The sequence below is a fragment of the Hyaena hyaena genome, unplaced genomic scaffold, assembly GCF_003009895.1.
Source record: "Hyaena hyaena isolate Hyena2069 unplaced genomic scaffold, ASM300989v1 scaffold_11, whole genome shotgun sequence".
Lineage (NCBI taxonomy): Eukaryota > Metazoa > Chordata > Mammalia > Carnivora > Hyaenidae > Hyaena > Hyaena hyaena.
In genome coordinates, this window is record NW_024080643.1 from 8,027,508 (window position 1) to 8,053,337 (window position 25,830).

Here is a 25,830-nt window from a genome sequence, read left to right on the forward strand (position 1 = left end):
ACCATACAAAGTTTGTCTTCAATAAAAATGCCTGAATGTTGTGTTCAATTATTCTACTTCTCTTAATATGTTGAACATTATTAAGGGAAGAGTTTCCATGTATTTTCTTTTGCGTTTTCTCCAATTAGATTATAAGCCCAAAGTAGGGTGTTCTTTTTTTGTAGCAAGTGTGCAGTAAATCCTGTGCATACACTCAAATAATTTATTCACACCAATACTTACTGACTACTATTTATTTTTACATTAAATATCTCAATGAAATGAACATATTCCAATCTAAAGCTTTATTGAAAAATAATCTTCTGTTTTTAATGATGACAAATGTGATATCATAAAAGAAACATAAAAATAAAAAAATGATTGAAACAGCTTTAAAAATATCAATTGCTTAACTGAATCCAAACAGATCATGAATTGGGCAGTATCAGATCATTATAGTGGCAATTTCGGAGAGATTAAATGGACAAAACAAAAAGGCTAAAAGGAATAAGCATGAAATCAACTGCTCTAAAAATAGTTTTATTAAAAACTGTTTTATGCACCCTAACAAAAGTAGAGCAGGTAGCACTTAGGTATACCCCATAACTTCCTTTTCCCTAACATTTGTAAAAAGTTATACCAAGAGGGGTGGCTGGGTGGCTCTGTTGGTTGAGAGTCTCTGATTTTAACTCCAGTCATGATCTCACTGTTCGTGAGTTTGAGCCCCACATCGGGCTCACTGCTGTCAGTGTCTAGCATGCTTTAGATCTTCTGTCCCCTTCTTTCTCTTCCCCTTCCCTGCTCATGCTCGCTCGCTCTCTCTCTCAAAAAGTAAATAAACATTAAAAAAACAAAACTTGTATCAAGATAATGGTAACTTAAAAACCTACAGAAGATTTTAACTCTTCCCAAATGTTGTTTTGAAAGATTATTTTTAAAATACAGAAATTAAAATGTTTTTCAAATAGTTTCAAAGGCATTCAAAACATTAACAAACCTCTGCTTTTCCAACCAAAGGCAGAGGGGAAAAAAACCCAAACTAAAGAAAGCCAGGAGTTGTAGAAGAAATTGACATGGGAGAACTGTTTTCTATTTCAACATTCCCCAGAGTTCTAAACATAATACTGGCACAGACAGCACATAGCCTATAAATGACTCCTGAATGAACAGAATAAGTGAGTGAACTCATAAACTATTGGCTAATTTTGTAGGGTAAAGACCTTCAGAGAGTTATACTGGTTAAGCCTATGTGTCAGCTAAAATAATTAAGATAAATTGACCAAACTCAAACAGCAGTACTAATCGGTAATAAAAAATATTTTCCTTTTAAACAGTAAGTTACTGCTTCAAAAATACACTACAAGACTCAGAGATAATATAATCTAACCTATAGTCAATGAACAGCTTATGTGTACTAAGCATCTGTACTCAATTAGTATTTCAGTTATTTCCTCCCCAAATTAAGAAATAATAGTTTTAATCTTTTAATAATTCCTTGTATAATGCAAATGATCTTTTAAAACAGGGTCAGCCAAAAAACAAACTCTTAACTACAGACAACAAACTGAGGGTTACCAGAGAGGAGGTGGGTGGGAAGGATGGGTGAAACAGGTGATAGGGATTAAAGAGTACACTCACCATGATGAGCACTGAATAATATAGAGAGTTGTTGAATCACTATATTGTACACCTGAAACTAATATAACACTCGCGTAATATATATTATAATATTATTATATTATGTTATATATACTGGAATTAATTTTTAAAAATATAAAAAAATCTTATAAAATATAAAATACTAGAATTGAAATTAAAAAATAAAACAGTATCACTCAAATAATATTTTTATCATATATTAATCTGACAGAATTTAAAATATCATCCTCATCAATTACCTCATTGGCTAAGGTTACTTAATGACCGGTACTCAATCACCAACTGAGTGAATTAATAGCTGTCCTCGGGTTTTTCACACAAGATACACATTTGCTATCTGGTAAAGAACTTGGGCACTGTTTCTCAGGATTGCATGAAGTTTCAGGAAACAGTCCAAAGCTTCATCAAGCCGGTTTAGCCTCTTATAGGTAAGGCCTTAAAAAGAAGGAAAAGAAAAGCTATAAGCATTATTATTGGTAGTAATTTTCTCAAAGTCACAGGATAAATCTTTTAATATATGTAAATATTCATCCAGAAGAGAAAGGTGATGAGAATTTCTTTTTTAAAAGAACAAGGCAGGGGAGGGGATTTTCCACTATGTTTGCCAGATACCAAAACATGCTGTAACGCTATAGTGATTTTAAAGCGCGGTGGGGAAACAGGAATCGGCAGATGAGCAGAATGCATAGTTAAGAAACTGACTCGGGTCAGAACCTAGTTAATGGGCACTGAAACTCAACCGGGATGAAGGGACTGGTAAGAAATGGTACCAGGACAACCGACTGCACAAGAAGTAAAACACGTAGATTCCTATTTTAAATTCATTCCTGTTTTGAATACAAAACTTATTTTAAAACTAAACAGAAAAAACAAAGATGTAAACATATGAACAGAAAATAGAGGAAAATGATTTTATAATCTTGGGGTAGGGAAGGGCTTTGTAAAGCAATAAACAAATCAAGCCACAAACTTTCAAAAAGCCAAATTTGACTCTATAAAATTAGAAAAACTGTCTGACAAAAGAAATGACCTGGTTAAAAGCTAAGCAACGGACGAGGAAAAGTATTTAAAACTTATAACGAGAATAAATAATATATATCTAGGCAAGAAATCTGCATTAAGGCCTCTGCTATTCACTTCCCTCTGCTCTTTCCCCAGATACCCAAACGGTCACACCCTCCCTTGCTCCAACACGACTTTAAATTCTCCTTGACTCCATCTAACACGGCTAATTCCTCCCGGCCTCCTCTCCTCCCAACCCAGCCAGGTCTTCCTTTTGTGTCTGGCAGGAGATTAAAGACTCTTCTCGGGGAGGAAGGATCCAGTGGGATCAGTTGGCTAACGGGCAGTTGCCCAACCACGCAGATCAGACAGATGGCCCCGGGGCAGCAGGCCAACGCAGCAATCTCACTTGTGGCCTCAGAGATCCCCCTCAGGTTTTAGCTGCAAACTCCTAAATTCGAGAAGACAGACATCCGAGGAAAGCTGATGACATGAAACACAGAGGGTAAAACAAACAAGCAAGCCAAACCCAGCAAAACACAGCTATGCAGGGAGAAAACTTCAAAAGAAACTTCATTAATAACCCAAGAGATAAGAAGCGGAAACACAACATGTGTTTGTCTCGGTGCAAACTCATGAACAGGAAGGAATGACGCCCATTTCAGGCGACCTTGACAGGTAGGGAAGGGAGTAAGATGCGCCTTCAGGCCTTATAACATTTCGTTGATTAAAAACCAAACTTGATGTAAATATGACAAAGTGTTAAAATGTATTAAATATCGTTGGTAAGGGACATAGGTATTTTCCTGTCCAATTTTTTTTGTTTGAAACTGTTCATAAAGAAAATGGTTTTTATTCCACCTATCAGTTTGGCAAAAGCTGGATATTTAGTATTAGCAGGAATTTGGGAAGTCAGTTGGTCTCCTCCACTAATCGACTGGAGCTCTTTAAGCCGATTTTAAAAAAGAAAAGAAGAAAATTGTAAAGGAGAAAACAAAGCGATTCTGCCTATTTTACTTACCAATATTATAAAGTGCTTCAGTACAAGAAGAATCATTTCTCAGAGCCTCTTTATAGAATTCAGCTGCCTTTTCATAATCACCATTTGCAAAAACTGTATTCCCTTTATTAGTCAGAGCTGAGGGATTGTATCTATCAGAGTTCACAGCTAAATCTGCATAGCTGCTGGCCTGTGCAAGTTCATTTTCCTAAACAAAGTACAGAGCACACACAAATTATTTGGGGTCTATCAAATATCGTTACTGACTGTTCTGGACTACAGACACGACAAGCAGATTTTCTGAGATTACAAATATGATGAACAGAAATATTTTACATATCTTGGTCTTGACAGGCTTACTGTACGAAAGATTTTTAATCATCATGCCCTTTCAGCTACCCAAGTTTCTAATGATTGACTTCTCCACAGTCTCATGGTTTGAATAACAACACCTCATGTAAGTGGCTCTATTTTATTGGGTTTTTTTGTTTATTTGCTTTTAATTTTAGAGAGGGAGTGCGTGCAAGCTGGGGAGGGGGCGGCGGGTGGGGAGCAGAAGGAGACAGAAAGTCTTAAGCTGACTCCACACTCAGGGCAGAGCCCAAAGCAGGGCTCGATTCCACCGCTCTGGGATCATGACCTGAATCAGAATCAAGAGTCAGACGGCTCCACTGTGAATGTCCCAACGTCACACCACAACTGCAGTGCTGTGCTTCCCACACCTAAAGCACCGAGCTCGCTATGAAGGCGTCACTAGCCTTTCTGCCCTTCCATCTCATGGGTTGCGTCACCTACTAAGTCTGGCATTTCTAGCCATGAGCCGTCTTCTGTCTCCTCTGCCAAAGGGCCTTGCCGCCATGCACGGACCTCTCAATTCCAAACAGCGAAGCCTTTGTGCCAGCATCTGCGCCAGCCTGCTTCAGCTTAGGAACCAGATTTCCCAGAACCCCCTCCGTGTATGGCTCCTGTCTGGAGTTGGCTGAAAGGAACTTGTAGGACATGTGCAATGCACACACGGAGCGGCAGCTTTTACTCTCGGAAGGCCTTTTTCTCGTCATCAGTTGCAGGACTGATGCAGAAATGCCTGTGGGCTCCAGCCTGTCCTCACTCACTTTGACTCCACATCTGGCCCTTCTTCCCAACCGAGCCGTCCCTGCTGACCACAGTGTCCTGACCCCTGACGGGGCTTGGCTCTGGACCCACAGAGGAGGCAGCTGTGCAGAGGCAACCGCTTCCCACAGGTCTCTCCGAGAAGTCCCCCTTCACGTGGCCGCTGGTCGTGCCCGGCGCCGCACTCACACACCGCGGGCGGCCCTCTCGGCCCCTGACCCTCCTGCGGCGTCACCCACAGCCCCTCCACCACCGTGTACGTTCTGGTTCCCGTGTCCCTTCTCCCGTGATAGTCACAGTGACTGCTTCTCCGAATGAACTTTTAAAAAACTGAGATACAATTCACAGGTCATAAAAATGTACATTTTTGAGGCATTTAATACATTCACAAAAAATTGTACCACCATCACCAATATCTATTTCTAGAATATTTTTATCACCCCCCAAAAATTATCCTGTACCCATCAGCAGTCACTCCCCCTTCTCTCACCTGCTCTGAGCCCTGGCAGCCACTAATCTGCTTCCCATCTCCATGGATTTGTTCATTCTGGACATTTCATAATAAACACAATCATATAACACGCGGCCTTTTATGTCTGGCTTCTTTACCTAGCATATGTTTTCAAGGTTCATCCGTGTTGTACCATGCATCAGTACTTCATTCCTGTTCATAGCTGAGTAATACCCCATTGTATGGACAAGCCACGTTTTGTTTATCCATTCACTGCTGATGGACACCTGGGTTGTGCCCACTCACTTCTGTTTATTATGAACGATGCTGTTATGAGCATTCACGTATTTGTGTGGACTCTGAACTCTGATATAAAAATTGATACTTAAAAGTGGGGTGCTGATGGGGCACCTGGGTGGCTCAGTCGGTTAAGTGTCTGACTTCAGCTAGGTCATGATCTCAAGGTCGTGAGTCCGAGCCCCATGTCGGGCTCTGTGCTGACAGCTCAGAGCCTGGAGCCTGCTTCAGATTCTGTGTCTCCCTCTCTCTCTGCCCCTCCCCCACTCATGCTCTGTCTCTCCCTCTCTCTCTCTCTCAAAAATAAATAAATATTTTAAAAAATTTTTAAGTGGGGTGCTGCTGTCATAAAAACTCAAAACAAATAACCTTGTCTTTTGGACACGGCGGCAGGCAAAGTTTGGAAAAGCATGAGAACCACACTCGTGGAGGATGGAGAGGAAGGAAGGAATTGTTATCAGAGGCTGGGTAAAGGGTAAGTCATGTTTTGCAGTCATAAAACAATAGGGAAAACTGGCCCCTACACTGACTTGGAAGACAGGAAGTGTACTTAGTAAATCTGTGCATGTGGCCAAGGAGATTCCTAGGCAGGACACTACAAGTGCCAATTAATTTGCTTTAACTGGGTGTGATACGGTACAGTGCGAGAGAGGAGCTTAAGAGAAAACTTCAGATCTTCCAACTAGAATTTGGCAGAAATATCGAAAACCAGGACGTGTTGGGCTGGAAAATAAAATCATTTCATGTCTCTAGTTTCTCTTAGCAGCAGGAGTGTAGAGATCGAATCAAGGGTGTGGCTGCAGTCCCCTTTGGAAGCATCTCAGAAAGACTGAAGGCAGGGCCTGGCCCTCTTTAAGGTAGACAAAAACTTCCAAGTCTCCTTGGGGCTCTCTTCCACAGCAGCCTCATACACCGAAGTGGAAAGGGGTCTGTCTGCCTTGGGGAAGATCGTGGTTGTAGCTCTGGGGGCACGCAGGCACCCCAAATGAGATTTCTAAAAAACCTGCCAAGTCTTTAAGGGAGTTGTACTAGTTTAAGTATTGCCAGTGGATTAAAGGGACACAGTCCAAAATGAAAGAAAGCCTCTAGGTCCCCGATTTTTCAGGGCAGAAAGCAGGCTAAGAACATTAATCAGCTGCAAATATAGGTTATTTTTTCTGTAAAAGGAAGAGTGTTCTCAGAAAGCAGAGCCAAGAGCCACAAGAGACCAAAGGCCTGGGGGACGGCTCCTAGGGGTCAGGGCTGAGCCCTCCCAAGGTCATTTCCCTTCTCTCACTTCAGGGGGCACTGAGCACACGTGCTTAGCTGGACTTCTTACCCACCACAGACAAGTGAGTGTGGGGCACCCCCCTCTGGCCCCTTTCGAGCAGGAGTATCTATTACAGTTACCTCATTCTTATCCCAGCAGAGGATGTGAAGTGTATGGGAGATAGGGTGTGTTTTCCTGTTCTCAGACCTTAGGATCAACAGGACCTCACCTGAGAAAGCCCGTCTCTATCTAGACCTCACGCAGACGATGGCCCTTGAGCCTGATGCTGTGACGGGTGAGACTATGAAAGTCCTCGAAGGGCCAAGTACATTTTGCATATGGAAAGGATACGCTGAATACAGGCAGGGACAGACTGTCAAAATAGTGGCCCCAGAGGGTCACACCTCCCAGTACTCAGGCCCTTGAATGGTTCTCTCCCGTGGTGGTTTTGCCCAGTAAGGGAACAACAAATTCAAGGCACACAGGAGCCAGGGAGCCACCTGAGCGCACCAGGGCCTCCTCTCGTGGACCCTGCCCCGTTTAAGAAGCCTGCACCCCCCGCGAGAGAAGGGAGAGGAGGCATGAGATGCTGGTCAACATCAGCATCAGATGCGAGGGAAGCATGTGGACCACGCAGCCTCAGTCAAGCTTCAGGTGAGGGCAGCAGGAGAGGGACCCCAGGCCAGATCAGCAGCGGGACCACCCAAGTGGGCCCGGCCTGTTCAGGCAGAATCTGAGGAAACACGCAGTTATTTTAAGCCACTGCACGTTGGCGCAACTTACTACAGAGCAATAGAAACTGATACAACCCCCACACTAGGTTCCAATGATATATGTTCAATATATGTCACATACCAGACCCATTATTCTGCCTCAAAATGACTATTTTCCTCAGAACTACGTGCAAGAAACTATTGATCAGATACTCTGACGGCTCTACCAGGTCAACCAAACCTAGATGCTTTTCTTTCTTTATAAAAAGTCTTCTTGGTCTCCTCCCATACATTCATCAAACTTGGTAAAGATCTGGTCACTAATTAAACCATTTTCATGAAATTAACAAATGATTTTCTAAATTCAAATGTAATGACTGTAATGGAGACTGTGCTTCAGCCCCAAGACCTGTCCTTCTGAAGCGTCGGGGACGCTGCTGGCCACCGCCTCGGCGGTCAGTCCACTCTGAATTACTAGAGCCCCATGAGAAAGAGGTGCGTTGCCCAAAGTCACGCCCCCTTCCTGGTGAGCAGGCTGCCTCCAGTGACTGCGTGATGCAGGGGTACAAAGGCCCAGTCCCCTCACCGCAGGGGAGGAGCGTGCTGAGCAGTCCCTCCAATTCAGGGGGTCTGGCAGGGCTGGCCAAGGACTGTGGTGACCGCATCACAGCCCAATTTCCCCCTCCACTCAGTGACGCTCCCAGCCCTTCTCACTGAGGTCCTGATCCAAAGAGATCTGCGCAGTAAACTTCATGCAGGCTGGTCTCCAGCTTGTCTCACCAGCCAAAGTGCCTCTTCTGAGCCTTCGTTTTCTTGTACTGCCTCTCTGAGTTCAGTGTTATATACTTTCTCTTCGTGCCTCTTTTCCCCTTTCCTTCAAAGGCTATAGTTCTTTTCCTGTCGTCTTGATCAGATTCTTATTCTTGCCCTTTAATGTATGTGAATCCCCAAGTCAGCTCTCAGTTCTGTGCTACACTCTCACCCCTCGAGATGCCCTCTACCGTCTTAGTTCAGGCCACTATAGCAAATACCGCAGCCCGGCTTACACAGCAGACATTTATTTCTCATAGTTCTGGAGGCTGGGAGATCCAAGATCAAAGTGCTGGCCGATGTGGTGTCTGCTGAGAACCACTTCCTGGTTTGCAGACAGACTTCTTGCTGTGTCCTCACATGACAGGGAGAGGGCTCTGGTTCTTTCTCTTCTACTAAGGGCGCTAAGCCCATCAGGGGACTCCCCTCTCATGACTTCATCCAACCCTAAGTATCGCTCAAAGTCCCTACCTCCAAATACAGTCACACTCGGGCTTCAACATAGAAATCTGGCTGGGGGAGGAGGACATAGACGATCAGCCCATGAACATCTATTATCAAAGCTTTGGCCTCTATGGAGACAATCATCACATTTTATCTCTAACCCTGATTTCCCATCTAAGATCAGTTCCACATGCTTCTTGGACATTTCCATTTGAATATATCACCGTTGCTACAAAAAATCTTAGAAAAACATAAACTCAGCATCTTTCCCCTAATCTGCAGCCTCCTCTAAACCTGCACCTGGCCGCACTCTCTTGCCAGGAGACTTAAAATACCGGAGTCGTTCTTCACCAGCGGTCCTGATCTCTTTTCCATCACGACACCTTAGGGCTATAATCTCCCGTCAGCAGCAGTTCAGCACGACAGTAATTCCCGATGGCGCACAAGTCAGAAGTTCCAAGAGGGACTGCAAGTGTAGTTTAACTAAATATAGCGATCCTTATGTTCCCAAACCCTCCCACCTTTCCTCTCTGTGCTTTTGTTCATTCCTTTAGTCTCCCAAAATTAAAATGTTACTTGCCTCCTCTGAATTTCTGAAGCGCTTATTATCTACATTAATTTATTATAGTTCTCCACTTTGAGCCCACCTTTCTTTCTTCCCTCCAAGTCTACCCGCATGTCTCCTTTGTTCCAAATGAAGAAAGCTCCCTTTTAGTGAGCTTTTAGACTTTTGGAATTCCTCATGATTGGAATCCGGCAGATGCCCAAAGTATGCTTCTTACAGATGACACTGTACCTTACGTAAATCATTTCACCTGAGCCATCACTTTCTTTACTGCTAACATGGTGCTGAAAGCGATCTCTAGCTTACCTCCCAGATCCACACTGTGCAATCCTCTGAGTGACGCTTCCCACCAGAGTTATTCTCCTTCCCTTCTTCTTCTGAGATGGTCCTCTCGCTCATGTCCACAAACTCAGTCCCTAGCCCAGAACTTGTCATGACCAGACCCCCTAGACACCCCATTCTGCTAACATTCTCTACCAGTCTTCTGTAGAGAGTCTCTCTAGCCGTGCTTTTCATCAAGGGGAAATTGAGCAACATAAAAATAGCACATTATCCCCTCGTAGTTATTAAAAAAAACCCCAAAACTTACCAAATAATATAGAAATGAGAGGTTGGTTGCAGCTGCACTTTTCACTCTACTGTCCTTTTTTTCAAACATTTTTAGGGTCTCTACAGCCTAGAAATGAAATATCTGGAAGTTACTACCATTGTAACATGACAGTATTCAGGCTTAGGGTCAGGGTAGAGATCGATGTATCTTGAGTGTTATGCCAGGGAAGGGCACAAAGGGGGAGGCTCACATGTTTAAGAAAACAGATGACAAAATGAGAATTTCACTTGAGAATTAAAATTTATCAAAGGATACAACAAAACTCAAAATACAAGAACTGAAATTAAGAACATAACCGACAGGTTTAACGGCAGGGTAGGGGCAGCCAGCGAGTAGTAAATATGGATCTTGTGACACGGTTTAGTGTTTATCCTGCATAACGGGGTGTAAGTGAGGTTTTCACCTAAAAGACACAATCAAATTTGCTCTTTATGAAATAATTCTAGAACTTCTGCTTTTAGAAGGCAATGGGTTTTCTTTCCTTCCTTCAAAATACATTTACTGAATAGAAAATGCTTGGCTTCTGGGCACTTTCTGCTCTTAGAGAGAGTTGAGTCGAACCAAAAACCGAGCGTTAGCTTTTACAATGCTCAAAAGCTGCTGTGTGACATGAAAATGTCTGACCTCAAATGAAGCCTCACATAAAGCACCATTAAGTGCACGGATTCAATTTTTTTAAGGATAAAATATTTCAAAAATACTAACTTCTACATATATAGGTTACAATATAAGTAATTCTCTTTTTCAAGGTTTTTTGTTTGTTTTCTGAGCGAGAGCACACATGCACACACACGAGCAGGGGAGGGGCGGAGGAAGAGGGAGAGGGAGAGAGGGACTCCCAAGCAGGCTCCATGCCCAGTGCAGAGCTCAACGCAGGGCTCAGCCTCCTGACCACGATATCGTGACCTCAGAAGAAATCAAGAGTTGGATGTTCAACTGACCGAGCCACCTAGGTGGCCGTCTTTTCAAAGGTTTTATGACTTTAAAGAAAATCACTGGAAGTTTCTAGGCTACTAGTTCATAATTCCACAAAGAAGAAAAGAGACCCCAACATCATATGCTCACTTTTGAGATTCTCTTTCTCACTTACTTTCTTGGAAGGATCTACAGACTTGCCAAGAAGTTCCTAAAACGCGCCTCAGAAATTATTGCTTACGTTGCTCATCCTATAACAGTTATCTCATTAACTCTTTATACAACGTCCATGGCTATTAATGTAAAAGTCACTGCTGTTTTGAATCTCTAACTTTTATGAGATGCAGTTCACTTTGAATAAGAATTGAGATGTTTTAGATTTTAGTTTTAGATTGTGTCAAAATAAATGTGTTAATTTAAAATATAAGGCACATGAATAGATGTAACTCATGAATCCATTAAATTCTCAAAAGTAAAGTGTAGAGAAAAAAATACTGTTTTCTGATATTTATGAAATCCATAAGTAGATCACCAAAAGCAAGCTAACAACAACAACAATTTTTAAAAAATGGAACGTTACAGTCGTGACCTTCATATAGTAGTTCACATCATTCCTTTAAGAAACAGCTATTCAGACTATCATTAATAAAGCGTCTCAGATGGGGCGCCTGGGTGGCTCAGATGGGTAAGCATCCAGCTCTTTGTTTCGGCTCAGGTTATGATCTCGCGAGTTCAAGCCCTGCGCCAAGCTCTGCAGGCAGCACAAGGCCTCCTTGGGATTCTTTCTCTCCCTCGCTCTCTCTCTGCCCCTCCCCCATTCACATTCTTTCTTTCTCTCTTAAAATAAATAAACTTAAAAAGAAAGTTTTAAAAGTATCTTAGATTTTAATTTTTCATCTTTATTAATTTGTGGCTTACTGGTAACAAGACTTTAAGACTACATATAATGCCAAATTATTCCCCCCCCACCAAAAGGTTACTATGAATTCAAACAATAAATAAAACAGAATGCAACCCTATTATTTAAAATACCAGAAATATTTTGAACTTTAAAATATTCATTTAAAAACATCTGAGAGAATAAAAACATATTTCATGTTTTAAATTTCTAAACTATTCTAAAAGTGCTATGTAACTATTCTAATAAAAGGAATATTCTCAGGATTTTTAGCTTTAAAATGGATGGTTTTCTTTTTTTTTTAAATTTTCTTTAATGTTTTATTTATTTCTGAGAGAGAGAGAGAGCATAAGCAGGGGAGGGTCAGAGAGAGAGGGAGATATGGAATCTGAAACAGGCTACAGGCTCTGAGTTAGCTGTCAGCACAGAGCCTGACATGGGGCTCGAACCCATGAACCGTGAGATCATGACCTGAGCTGAAGTTGGACGCTTAACTGACTGAAGCACCCAGGCACCCCAGAAATGGGTGGTTTTTAAAACTGTTCTTTTACATGTTCAGTGAATGCATAGGCAATATTTGTTTTTTAATTTTTAAGTAGACTCCACACCCAACATGGGGCTCGAACTCATGACCCTGAGATCAAAAGTCACATGCTCTACCAATTGAGCTAGACAGGCCACCCCCAATATTACTGTTTTAAAAATAAAATAGATTAGGGGCGCCTGGGTGGCTCAGTCAGTTAAGTGTCCGACTTCAGCTCAGGTCATGATCTCATGGTTTGTGGGTTCGTGCCCCACATCGGGCTCTGTGCTGACAGCTAGCTCAGAGCCTGGAGCCTATCTTTGGATTCTGTGTCTCCCTCTCTCTCTGACCCTCCCCTGCTCAAGCTGTCTCTATCTCTCTCTCAAAAATAAATAAAAATAAAGAAATAAAATAGATTACAGGAGTGCCTGGGTGGCTCAGTTGGTGGAGCATGTGACTTTTGATCTCGGGATTGTGAGTTCTAGTCTCATGTTGGGTGTGGAGATTATGTAAGAACAAAAATCTTTAAAAAATTAATTAATCAAAATAAAATATTATACATCAATTCTTTTACAAGTGAAATTGATAAAAGTGTACCTAATAAAATTATATTTAGCTATGAATAGCAAAACAAATAATGAAAAAAACATTGTTAATTTGGGTTGTGTTTTCTTTTTTCCCCCCACACACACGATGAGGAAAACAGATGTATCTCCATTTTGGCCTTCTTCCTGACTGATGGCATCTAGCTACTGGTGTCTGCACTCCACTGCATCTGTCCACACACGCTCTCTGGCCTTCAGACCACACTGCTTCATTTCATCTACCTTTGGCTTTTTAACAGGTTCCTTCTCTACTACAAAGGTGACTACAAAACAGAACTATCATCACAAAGAACCATACTCTGAGATTTCAGCATCTGTCCGTGGCTACAGAACTATAACCTCATATTAGAAGGTGTATATTTTTCTCTTTTACTTGAATTGTAAATAAAGTAGTCCTCGTCAAATCATCATTATGAGTTATGTCAACCCAATCCCTTTTAACCTAACAGCGGTCCTTTCTGCTAAGGTTTATTATACCCACCTCATCATACTTACAATATACAAACAAAAGAAACACAAAGTCAAAGCAGCAATGTTGAAAAGAAAGCAGAAATTACATTTTAAAAACATAAGTAAATTAATTAAAATCTTGAAAATACAAATGGAACACAAAATATTTTAAAGACTCCTGAAGGGGGGGCAACCCGTCCATCTCAGCCCAAGGCAGCAAGGCGGCAGTCATGCCAGAGAGGCCCTGGAGGCCTGTCACCGGGCTCAGCCAGGGGACCCTCCTGGGCCCAATGCGGTGTTCCTGAGCAAACCAAACATACAAAACGGTTCGCAGGAAAGCTCTCCGGTGAAGACGGGAGGAAGGAAGCATCACGCTGCTAGCTGGGCTCTTGGCCTTCCCTGATTCTAAAGCACCTGACAGGTCTGGACAACAGTCTGGAAAGCTCTAGGGGAAAAGCTGATCTCTGGACTAGAATATGGTTTAGTCATTTAGGAACCATGCTTTACATGAAAAGCGTTTGCACTGGGACAAACGGGACAAACAGTAGTAGTAAAATTAATGGAAATTATGTTAACACAAAAATCCCACTCAACTTCAGAATAATCACAGAAAATAATACTCTAAAAACGGTTTCCCAATATTATTGCTTTGACCAATTAACATACAAAACATCTAAAACTTTAAAAAACTTACTTGGTTAAAATCCTTTTGTCTCAAGTATGTAATTGCTTTGTTTATTTCCAGATCATTCGCTAGCTCTACATACTGAGAGGCTTTCACAACTTCAACACACCTATAAAGCAAAAAAAAAGTTATTTCGTTTTAGCCTATTTATGTTGTTGGTTGCTTCCTTAAATCTGAATTTTCAAAAAACTTTTAAAGTGTCCCTGGTGCTATCTAAGGCTAAGCACTTGATTTCTTCCAATGTAGGCAGTAAGTTACTAAATTCTTCAGTTCGAAACTGATTTTTTAACCTAACTTTTCATTAGCTTGTTGTCACTTCTAATTATTTATGGTATTTTAAATAAAACTGGATTTATATCCATAGTCTCATTTTTAACTTAACTACTAAAACAATTTTAATTTGTAATAGGTAAAAGTATTTCTATATATTTTTTCATCTTATATGCTCTAGTGGTGAGAAAAATTCTATAGACCTAGTAGAGTATGTTTAAGTTTTGTTCCCCAAGGAACACAGAACATTTGTTTTTAACTATATATCAGGCACTGCATTAATTCCTTTATAAGCATTATCACACTTAATAGGTTTTTTAATGCTTATTTTTTGAGAGAGAGAGCACGTGCACATGAGCAGGGGAGGGGCAGAGAGAGAGGGAGTGAGAGAATATCAGCAGGCTCCACAATGTCAGCACAGAGCCTGATGCAGGGGTCAACCCTGTGAAATGCAAGACCCGAGCCGAAATCAAGAGCCAGATGCTTAACCCACTGAGCCACCCAGGCACCCCAGCATTATCACACTTAATCCTCACAACAACCCTGAAAGATAGGCATGTTCTCTGTTTTATAGATAGGAAAACGAAAGATCTGAGATCACACAGCTAGAAAACTGTCAAGTGAAAATCTGAAAACAATTTTTATGGATAGCAAAACCCACTTCACCAAGACTTTTTTTTTCAAATTGAGGTCAACTGAAATCAGTTTAGTGGATCATGACCCTTATTTAAAAAGAGAGAACCAAAAACTACTAAAGGGCAACACACATAACAAAGGCAAGGATTGTTTCATGCAACGTGTTTCTGTAAACAATGTAAAATAAATTTCTGAAGTTCTGGTTCTGAGGTGCAAAGCCATTGGCCTGGACAAGTAATTTAAAAACACTGAAGTACAAGATCCCTTTCTTCTGGTAGAATCTTTCATTCTATCTTTGACTTATAAAAGAGCATTTCTGCTTGCAGTGGAGAGAGAGGGCCTGAAGCCCTGCCTGCCCAGGGCCCCTCTGCCCCCAGCCCCATCCCCAAGAAAGGAGCCTGGAGACTTGGCTCTTGAGACTGCGAGGGCTTCAAGATAATGATCTGGAAACCACTGACTTTTGCTGAATGTCTACTAGATCTCAGACATTATATCCCAAATATACAGGAGCTAAAAAAGGAAAACCACCTATGGCTCATGGCCTTACAAGGGACACAGACCAGTAAATTAAGTTACAGTATATATCTATATAATAGTAAGAACTCTTATAAAGGAATACAAGAATTCACGGTGGAGACTAAACCAGACTGGGGCAGGGTATTCTAGAGATATCTACGCTCAGTTTGAAACTCACCTTTGTATTGCTTACAAGAGACACACCTTAAATTAAGAACACAGAATCATCAAAAGTAAAGTGAAAATAAAAATACCACTAATCAAAAGAAAGCAGACAATGCAAACTTTAAGGCAAGAGACATTATCAGAAGTAATAAAGAACATATCTTAATGATAAAGGGCTTAATCCACCAGGGATACACTCTTATTCTAAATCTTCATGCAACCAGTAACATAACTTCAAAACAATATAAAGCAAAAGTTAATAATCTAAAAGAAGGAATGGAGAAATCTACAACTATAGTAAAAAACTTTTTTTTAAACAAATTTTTAATGTTTTATTCATTTTTGAGAGAGAGAGAGAGAGACAGTGTGAGCAGGAGAGGGCTAGAGAGAGAGGGAGACACAGAATCCGAAACAGGCTCCAGGCTCCGAGCTAGCCATCAGCACAGAGCCCGATACGGGGCTCGAACCCACAAACCGTGAGATCATGACCTGAGCTGAAGTCGGACGCCTAACTGACTGAGCCACCCAGGCGCCTCTATAGTAAAAAAACTTTTAACACACCTCTCTCGATAGCCAAAATAACCAAAAATCATTAAGAATATAATGACAAATTCCTTAAAAAAAAACACCTTATCAAAAGTGACACAAAATCAAAATAATCTTATACTTATTAAAAAAGTAGAAAGGTTTAATAAAACCCTATCAGAAAACTTTAAATGCAGATGGCTTTACTAGTAAATTTCTCCAATTGTTTAATAAAGAAATAATACCAATCTCATAAACTCGAGAGGGGGAAAACACATCTGAACTTGTGATATAAAGTCAGCTTAACCTTGTCAACAAAGTCAATGACATTATTTTTTTTTAATGTTTTATTTTTGAGAGACAGTGAGCGGGGGAGAGGCAGAGAGAGAGAGAGGCAGAGAGAGACAGACAGAAAGGAAGACAGTGAATCTGAAGTGGGCTCCATGCTATCAGCACAGAGCCTGAGGTGGGGCTCAAACTTATGAGCTATGAGATCATGACCTGAGCTGAAGTTGGACGCTCAACTGACTGAGCCACTCAGGCACCCCCAGAGACATTATTTTTAAGAATACAAACCTCATCCTTCTCATTAATACAGGTGTGAAAATTCTTAGCGAGTGGTTAGCAAATCAAATCCAGTGATGCTTTAAATGGTTAATACATCATAATCAAGTGGAGTTAATTTCAGATGATTTAACATTCAAACCTCAATCATGACTTTTTGATTGATGGATTTTGATAAAAATTCATAGTCTGACCAGGCACAAAAGTAAAAACTCCTTAATTTGATAAGGAGTATTTACAAGAATCCTATAGCAAACATCATACATAATGGCAGGCTGTGAAAAGTTCTGACCCTGTGTATTCAGGAAAAAACAAAAATGCCTACTATATCACCACTTCTATTCAGCACTGAACTGGACATCACAGCCAGTGTAATGAAGCAAGAAAACAAACAGAAAGAAGCATAAAAATTGTGTAGAAAGAGTCATTATCTGCAGATAGGATAAATGTGTATTTAGATAACCCAAAAGAATATACAGAGGACTATTTGAAAAAGTAAGTTTATTAATAAGGTCAGTGGATAAATATCACTATCTAAAATTCAATTGTCTATCTATATACAAGAAAAGCACAAGTAGAAAACAAAATTTGAAAACGATGCTGTATGCCATCAGAAACATCTAACACGTGGGAATAAATGCAAAAAAAGACATGCAGATCTCTCAACTTAAAACTAAAAAGTATTTTAAAGAAATCACAAAGACTAAACGGAGAAATTATTTGAAAAGTAAACATTTTAAAGATGTCAGATCTCTCCTGCCTAATAATCAGATTTCAATGAAAATTATTGAAATTGACTAAATAAATTATTTGAAAAACACTGTTCAGACTCTCACTAAGCGACTGTGCAGCACTGCTACCTCGGCGTCCATCTTGTGTGGCCACGGGGCCATGGGGCCGGAAAACGGACACTAGCCTCTAACACAGGTACATGGAAGCAAATCTAAGTTCCTGACAGGACTTCCCCAAAAGTCCTCATGATAAACAGTCTCCCCCACCTCCCGAGGCCTTCCTCTTAGCACCCCCCTACATAGACTCCCATGGAATTTACCGAAGACCCTACTCTTTGGTTTGAATTGACCAATCTGGCCTTATCCCATGAGCCCCAAAACACTCCAACCACAGACCCTAATAAGCACGTGCCCAGATCCTGCCTCTCCCTCTGCCTGTACCCTGTCTCGACTTCCCTGGGTGGCCTCTCCAGGTATGCTATGTACTTCCTCTAGGGTCTGTAATAAACGTACCTCAGTTTCTTGAGTCAAGAGTAATATCCCATTGTATGGTTAGACCACAACACAGCAGTGAAAATGAACAAACCAGAGCTACATACAACACTAACAACTGCTACAAACAGAGAGTAAAAGATGCCAGACACAAAACAGCAGGCACGGTACAATTCCACCAATACGATGTTTAAAAAGAATGCAAAACTAAACTATAGTGTTTAGGGATGCCTGGTTATGGGGTTGAAGTATGTAGAAAAGCTAGGAAGTGATTCATCATTTATATGGAGATACCCGTCACTTTTCAGAGTGGGTGGGGCAGGGTCTGGGACGGGCACAGCAGAGCGTCTGAGGTGCTATGTTCTATTCTTTAAATGTTACCGACTAAGCTATGTAATGATATGGGTGTTTGCTGTGTGATAAATCACTGAGCTGATGTTATTATTTTGTACAATTTTTATGTGCTTTATATTTCACAAGGTTAAAAATAATTTAACCCCATATTAAATGAGATAACAAAAATACAGTAAGAATGACAGAATAATTTATTATGAAAAATCCAAATAATGCCAAGACTGAACTTTTCTTTTTTTATTTAAATTTTTAAAAATTAAAAAAAAATTTATATATATGGAGTGCTCAAGTGGGAGAGGGACTGAGGGAGAAAGAGAATTTTTAAAAAATTTTATTTAAATCCAAGTTAGTTAACATATAGTGTAATAATGGTTTTGGGAGTAGAATTTAGTGATTCATCACTTACATATAACACCCACTCCTCACCATAAGTGCCCTCCTTAGTGCCCATCACCCATTTAGCCCATCTGCCCACCCAACACCCCTCCAGCAACCCTCAGTTTTGTTCTCTGAATTTAAGAGTCTCTTATGGTTTGCCTCCCTTTCAGTTTTTAACTTATTTTTTCCTTCCCTACCCCTATGTTCATCTGTTTTGTTTCTTAAATTCCACATGAGTGAAAGCATATATTATCTTTCTCTAACTTATTTCACTTAGCATAATACACTCTAACTTCATCCTTGTTGTTGCAAATGGCAAGATCTCATTCTTTTTGATTACTGAGTAATAATCCACCGTGTGTGTGTGTGTGTGTGTGTGTGTGTGTGTGTGTGTGTATCACTTCTGTATCCATGCATTTGGCTCTCTCCATAGCTTGGCTATTGTTGATAGTCTACTATAAACATTGGGGTGCATATGCCTCTTCAAATTAGCATTTTTGTATCCTTTGGATAAATACCTCAATGTGCCATTGCTGGGCCACAGGCTAGCTCTAATTTTAACTGTTTTGAGGAAACTCCATATTGTTTTCCAGAATGGCTGGCTGCACCAGTTTGCATTCCCACCAGCAGTTTAAGAGGGTTCCCCTTTCTCTCTGCATCCTCTCTAACATCTGCATTAATTTTAGCCATTGTGACAGGTGTGAGCTGGTATCTCATTGTGTGTGTGTGTGTGTGTGTGCGCGCGTGTGTGTGTGTGTGTTTTAATTTGTATTTTCCTGATGATGAGTGATGTTGAACACCTTTTCATGCATCTGTTAGCCATCTGGATGTCTTCTTTGGAAAAGTGTTCATTCATGTCTTTGGTCCATTTCTTCACTGGCTTATTTGTTTTTTAGGTGTTGAGTTTGATAAATTCTTTGTAGATTTTGGATACTAACCCTTTATCTGATATGTCATTTGCAAATATCTTCTCCCATTCCATCAGTTGGCTTCTAGTTTTGCTGATGGTTTCCTTCACCATGCAGAAGCTTCTTATCTTGATGAGGTCCCAGTAGTTCATTTTTGCTTTTGTTTCCCTTGCCTCTAGAGACATGTCTAGTTAGAAATTGCTGTGGCCAAGGGTAAAGAGATTGTTGCCTATTTTCTCCATAGGATGATGGTATCCTGTCTCACATTTAGGTCTTTCACCTATTTTGAGTTTATTTTCATGTATGGTGTAAAAAAGTGGTCCAGGTTCATTCTTCTGCAAGTCTCTTTCCAGTTTTCCCAGCACCATTTGCTGAAGAGACTGTTTTTTTCCCCCCATTGGATATTCTTTCCTGTTTTATCAAATATTAGTTGGTTATATATATATGGGCCCATTTCTGGGTTCTCTATTCTGTTCCAATGATCTATGCATCTGTTTTTGAGCCAGTACCATACTGTCTTGATGATTACAGGTTTGTAATACAATTTGAAGTCCAGAATTGTGATGCCTCCAGCTTTGGTTTTCTTTCTTTTTAAAAAAAAAAAAAATGTTTATGTTTATTTGAGAGAGAGAAACAGAGAGACAGAGTACGAACAGGGGAGGGGTAAAGAGAGAGGGAGACACAGAATCGGAAGCAGCTCCAGGCTCTGAGCTGTCAGCACAGTGCCCAACGCAGGGCTCGAACCCACAGACTGAGATCGTGACCTGAGCTGAAGTCAGACACTTAACTGACAGCCACTCAGGGCCCCTTTGGTTTTCTTTTTCAATATTATTTTGGCTATTCAGGGTCTTTTCTGGTTCCATACAAATTTTAAGATGGTTTGTTCTAGCTCTGTGAAGAGTGCTGGTATTATTTTGATAGGGAATTCACTGCATGTGCAGATTGCTTTGGGTAGTATAAACATTTTAACAGTATTTGTTCTTTTAATCCATGAGCATGGAATGCTTTTCCATTTCTTTTCTGTCTTCTTCAATTTCCTATATAAGCTTTCTATAGTTTTCAGTATACAGATCTTTTACCTCTTTGGTTATGTTTATTCCTAGCTATTTATGGCTTTCGGTACAATTGTAAATGAGATAGATACCTTGGTTTCCCTTTCTGCTGCTTCATTATTGATGTATAGAAATGCTGATTTCTGTACATTGATTTTATATCTTGCAACTTTGCTGAATTCATGTTTCAGCTCTAGAATTTTTTTAGTGTAGTCTTTTGGGTTTTCCAAAAGGAAAACAGGGTTTTCGCTTTGCGAAGAGTGAAAGTTTGACTTCTTTCTTGCCAATCTGTATGCTTTTTCTTTCTTTTTGTCTGATTGCTGAGGCTAGGACTGCCAACACGGTGTTGAACGGCGGTGAGAGTGGACATCCCTGTTGTCTTCCTGACGTGAGGGGGAAGCTCTGATCCTAATATCACTGAGGATGATACTAGCTGTGGGTCTTTTGTATATGGCCTTTATGATGTTGAGGCAAATTCTTTCTATGCCTACTTTCTTGAGGGTCTCTATCAAGAAAAGATACTGTATTTTGTCAAATGCATTTTCTGCATCTATCAAGAGGTTATATGGTTCTTATCCTTTTTATTAATGTGATATATCACATTGATTGATTTGTGGATATTGAACCAGTCCTGCAGTCCAGGAATAAATCTCACTTGCTCATGATGAATAATTCTTTTAATGTAGTGTTGGATTCGGTTTGCTAGTATCTTGTTGAGAATTTTTGCCTCCATGTTCATCAAAGAGATTGTTCTGTGGTTCTCCTTTATACTGGGGGCTTTAGTTTTGGAATCAAGGTAATGCTGGCCTTGTAGAATGAGTTTGGATGTTTTCCTTCCCTTTCTATTTTTTGGAATAGCTTCAAAAGAATCAGTGTTAACTGTTCTTTAAATGTTTCATGGAATTCCCCTGGAAAGCCATCTGGCCCTGGACTCCTGTTTGTTGGGAGAGTTCTAATAACTGATTCAATTTCTTCACTGGTTATGGCTCTATTCAAATTTTCTATTTCTTCCTGATTCAGTTTTAGTAGTTTTATGTTTCTAGGAATTTGTCCCATTTCTTCCAGACTGTCCAATTTGTTGGTATATAATTGCTCATAATATTCTCTTATTATTGTTTGTATTTCTGCAGTGTTGGTTGTGATCTCTCCACTTTCATGATTTTATTTATTTGGGTTCTTTCCTTTGCCTTTTTAATAAATTTGGCTAGGGGTTTATCAATTTTATTTATTCTTTCAAAGATCCAGATCCTGGTTTTGTTAATCTGTTCCTTTTCTTTTCTTTTTTTTTTTTTTTAATATCATTGGTTTCTGCTCTAATCTTTATTATTTCCCTTACTCTGCTGTTTGGGGGCTTTACTTGCTATTATTTTTCCAGCTCCTTTAGGTGTAAGGTTAGGTTGTGTATTTGAAACATTTCTTCCTTCTGTAGGAAGGCTGGGAATGCTATATACTTCCCTCTTATGACCACCTCTGTTGCATCCTAGAGGTCATCTAGGTCATCCTAGACTTTTCATTTTTTCATGTTTTCATTTTCATTGGCTTCCATGTACTTTTTCATTTCCTCTTTAATTTCTTGGTTAACCTATTCATTCTTTAGTAAAATGTTCTTTAATCTCAAAGTATTCATGATCTTTCAAAATTTTTTCTTGTGGTTGATTTCTAGTTTCATAGTGTTGTACTCTGAAAATACGCAAGGTACGATCTCAATCTTTCTGTACTTGTTGAGGATTCATTTGTGTTCTATGTGCACTTGAAAAGAATGTGTATTCTGCTGCTTTAGGATGAAATGTTCTGAGTATAACTGTTAAGTCCATCTGGTTCAATGTGTCATTCAAAGCCAGTGTTTCCTTGCTGATTTTCTGCTTAGGTGATCTGTCTATTGCTATAAATAGTCCCCTACTATGATGGTATTATTATCAATGAGTTTCTTTATGTTTGTGATTAATTGACTTATATGTTTGGGTTTTCCATATTGGGGGCATAAATATTTACAATTCTTAGACCTTATTGGTAGACAGACCCCTTAATTATGAGACATGATATAATGCCCTTCTTCATCTCGTTACAGTCTTTGTTTTAAAATCTAGTTTCTCTGCAGGCACCGAGGTGGCTCAGTTAGTTCAGCATCCAACTTTGGCTCAGGTTATGATCTCACAGTCTGGGAGTTTGAGCCCTGCATTGAACTCGCTGCTGTCAGTGCAGAGCCCACTTTGGATCCTCTGTTCTCCTCTCTCTCTGACCCTCCCCTGGCTTGCTCTCTCTTCTTCAAAAATAAATAAACATCAAAATCTAGTTTGTCTGATAGAAATATGGCTACTCCAGTTTTCTTTTTTTTTTTTTACTCCAGTTTTCTTTTGATGTCTATTAACATGATAAATGGTTCGCCATCCCCTTACTTTCAATCTCCAGGTGTCTTTAGGTCTAAAACGAGTCTCTAGCAGGCAGCATATAGATGGGTCTTGTTTGTTTTGTTTTGTTATGTTTTTAATCCATTCTGATACCCTATGTCTTTTGATTGGAGCATTTAGTCCATTTACATTTATTTATTTATTTATTTATTTATTCTTAATGTTTTTATTTCTGAGAGAGAGAGAGAGAGAGACAGCATGAGCAGGGGAGGGTCAGAGAGAGAGGGAGACACAGAATCTGAAGCAGGCTCCAGGCTCTGAGCTAACTGTCAGCACAGAGCCCGATGCGGGACTTGAACCCACCAACCGTGAGATCATGACCTGAGCTGAAGTCGGACGCTTAACCGACTGAGCCACCCAGGTGCCCCTTGTCCATTTACATTTAGAGTGATTTTTGGAAAATATGAATTTAGTGCCATAGTGTTGCCTATAGAGTTGGGAGTTTCTGGTGATGTTCTCTGGTCCTTTGTAATCTTTGTTCCTTTTGGTCTTCTTTGTTTGGTTTGGTTTTTTGTCCACTCAAATAGCCCCCTTAAAATTTCTTGCAGGGTTGGTTTAGTGATCACGAGGTCATTTCATTTTTCTCTGGGAATCTCTTTTATTGAGAGAGAGACAGTCTTAAAGCAGGCTGCATGCTCAGTGTGGAGACTGAAATAGGGCTCAATCCCAAAATCCTGGGATTGTGACCTGAGCCGAAATCATGAGTCAGACACTCAACTGAAAGAGCCACCCAGGTGCCCCGCAATCACTTTTTTTAAATAGCCACATTAATATCATTTAAAAAATGATATTATTGTAAATCAGCCTCAAAAAGCTGGGTCTGAATGAACAGAAAAATAATAGTCTTTAAACTTCAAAACTGGTTCCCTTTTACTGAATAATTTAAAATAAAATACAGGGAACTGCCAATAGGTCTAAGTGAAACAGAGACTCTACTGAGTTTTGTCTTCATGATGTAATTTAAATATTATTGAAATGGAACAGAAATCAGCTTAGTTTCAATGTTTTTTTGTTTAATTTCAAGTCTTAAAAATTATCCAAACATTGAGCAGATGTTATTTATGTCTTAAAAAGTCTCTTCTTTAATATTTTACTTAGAACAAGACATTTGAAGAAAGTGAACATGGAGAGAGTACGACACCTACTAATAACCATTATGGAATGTTTTCCTAGATATAAAGCATCTTCTAACCTCAGTCAGAAGTTCTGATGTTGACTGTAAAGAACACTGCCCTGCATTTAAAAATATATTTTTATATTTTTTATATATTAAATAGATAGATATACACATAGGTTTTGTATGTATATAATCACATAAAATGTACACATATATGCATACATCTCCACATGCACAGACACATATATAGTAAAGTTGCTGAAAAATATGTAAGCTTCACAACTTTCTTCAAAGTTACTAGAAACATGGGCTTTCATGTAACCTGAGCTCTGGCAAATTTTTTAAAAACTGCCCAAGTTCTATCTAGGGAAATGAATGCCTACCTAGTTAATACATAAGGAAATATGACTTAATACATTTTAAGTGACAAATGGAGTCTTTAAAATACCCACGGATTATAACAAGCGTGATAAGAAGTATATTACAAACGCCGTACTTGTTGGCGAAAACTACTTATACTAGTTTTATATTGGAGGATCGATGTCAGCAAAATGGTGGCATAGGAATTTCTAGTGCCTGTACCCTCCCAGAAATATCAATTTTGAGACCTCTCTATACTTGAAAATACGTTCACAAGAGCTAAGGACTCTAGGTGAGGGATTACACCACCTGGATGAAGGTGAGATATAAGAAAAGGTACACTGAGGAGGATGGCTAGATTCACACGGCCTCTTTTCTTTCCTCGGAGCCCAGACACCTCAGCATGGAGAAAGGGAGCGTTTCTGTGAGAGAAGCTGAGTGAAGTGTCTGACTCCACGGCCGACTCCAGGCCAGCCTGCCCCAGCACCAGGGGGGCTCTCACCGCCCTGAACGGCTCCCGTGAGCCCAGGCCCCTGCCCACCTCGGTGCCTGTGCGACTCCACGTCCGTCGGCGGCTCCTCGGTAGAGCCCGCGCAACCAAGCCTCCCGCTCGCCCCCGTGCCGGTTGGCTCTAGTGGCCGCAGGTGGCGCCCGCACACCGAAGTCCCCGGCCCAGCGGGCACCAGCAGGCTCCAGGGGCTCCAGGCAACCTCGCGGCCTCGGGCTCCCCGCCGGCTTGCACGAAGCCAGGCTCCAGGCTTACCCTGGCACCAGCCAGCACCCGACAGCACGTTGGCCCCACGCTCCCAATCAGCCCTGCACGCCCACAGGCAGTGCGACGCGGCCTAGGCACAGGGTGACCAGTGTGTCCTCAAGCTTTCACCCCACTTCAGCTCCAGCCTAGCTCCCAGCTCCAGGCCTCCAGCCCTCGCCGGCACCTGGCCAGCCGTCCGCCGGGAGTACAGGAAGCGGCAGGTGCCCTTTCCCTCCACGGCCCCCAACGCAAACACACACCCGCCTCCGGGCCTCGCGCACGCCGCTGCCTCCACCCCCGCACGCGGTGCCTCCAGTCTAGCCCTCTAGCCGGCCCCACGGGGTCTGGGTGCTGCAGGCCCCGCCCCCGGACGACTGTGGCACCCAAAGCTTGCTAGAATGCCTGCCCCTCTGCCCTCCGCTGCGCTCCCGCTCGTCCGCCCTCTCCAATACACGCTCGGCCAGGCCCATAAAGGATGGCGCCCCACGCCAGGTAGCGTGCAAGCAGCCGCTACAGTGGCCAGCGCCACTCCAAGGCGACTTGTGCGCCACGCACACACCGTCAGATGGAGGCCCCAGCAGTGGGCTGGAGGCAGACAACTGGTCCGCCTGCAGGCTCTACAAACCAGTGAAAGC

The 25,830-nt window shown here is 41.1% G+C and overlaps 1 protein-coding gene and 1 non-coding gene across 5 annotated transcripts in view; both read right to left on the bottom strand.

The window, feature by feature from the left end:
• IFT88 (intraflagellar transport 88) overlaps positions 1-25,830 on the bottom strand; it is a 111,090-nt gene that overhangs the window by 45,138 nt on the left and 40,122 nt on the right. For all 4 annotated transcript variants that reach the window (XM_039255418.1, XM_039255407.1, XM_039255432.1 and 1 more), the window contains 4 exons: positions 13,975-14,074; positions 9,869-9,955; positions 3,662-3,848; positions 1,965-2,073 (listed from right to left, as the gene is read on the bottom strand). In XM_039255418.1, coding sequence (XP_039111349.1) covers positions 1,965-2,073; positions 3,662-3,848; positions 9,869-9,955; positions 13,975-14,074 — 483 coding nt within the window. The remainder of the gene's footprint in view (positions 1-1,964; positions 2,074-3,661; positions 3,849-9,868; positions 9,956-13,974; positions 14,075-25,830) is intronic.
• Positions 12,308-12,380, bottom strand: TRNAK-UUU. Its single transcript has one exon. It is a non-coding gene; the product is annotated as a tRNA-Lys (tRNA).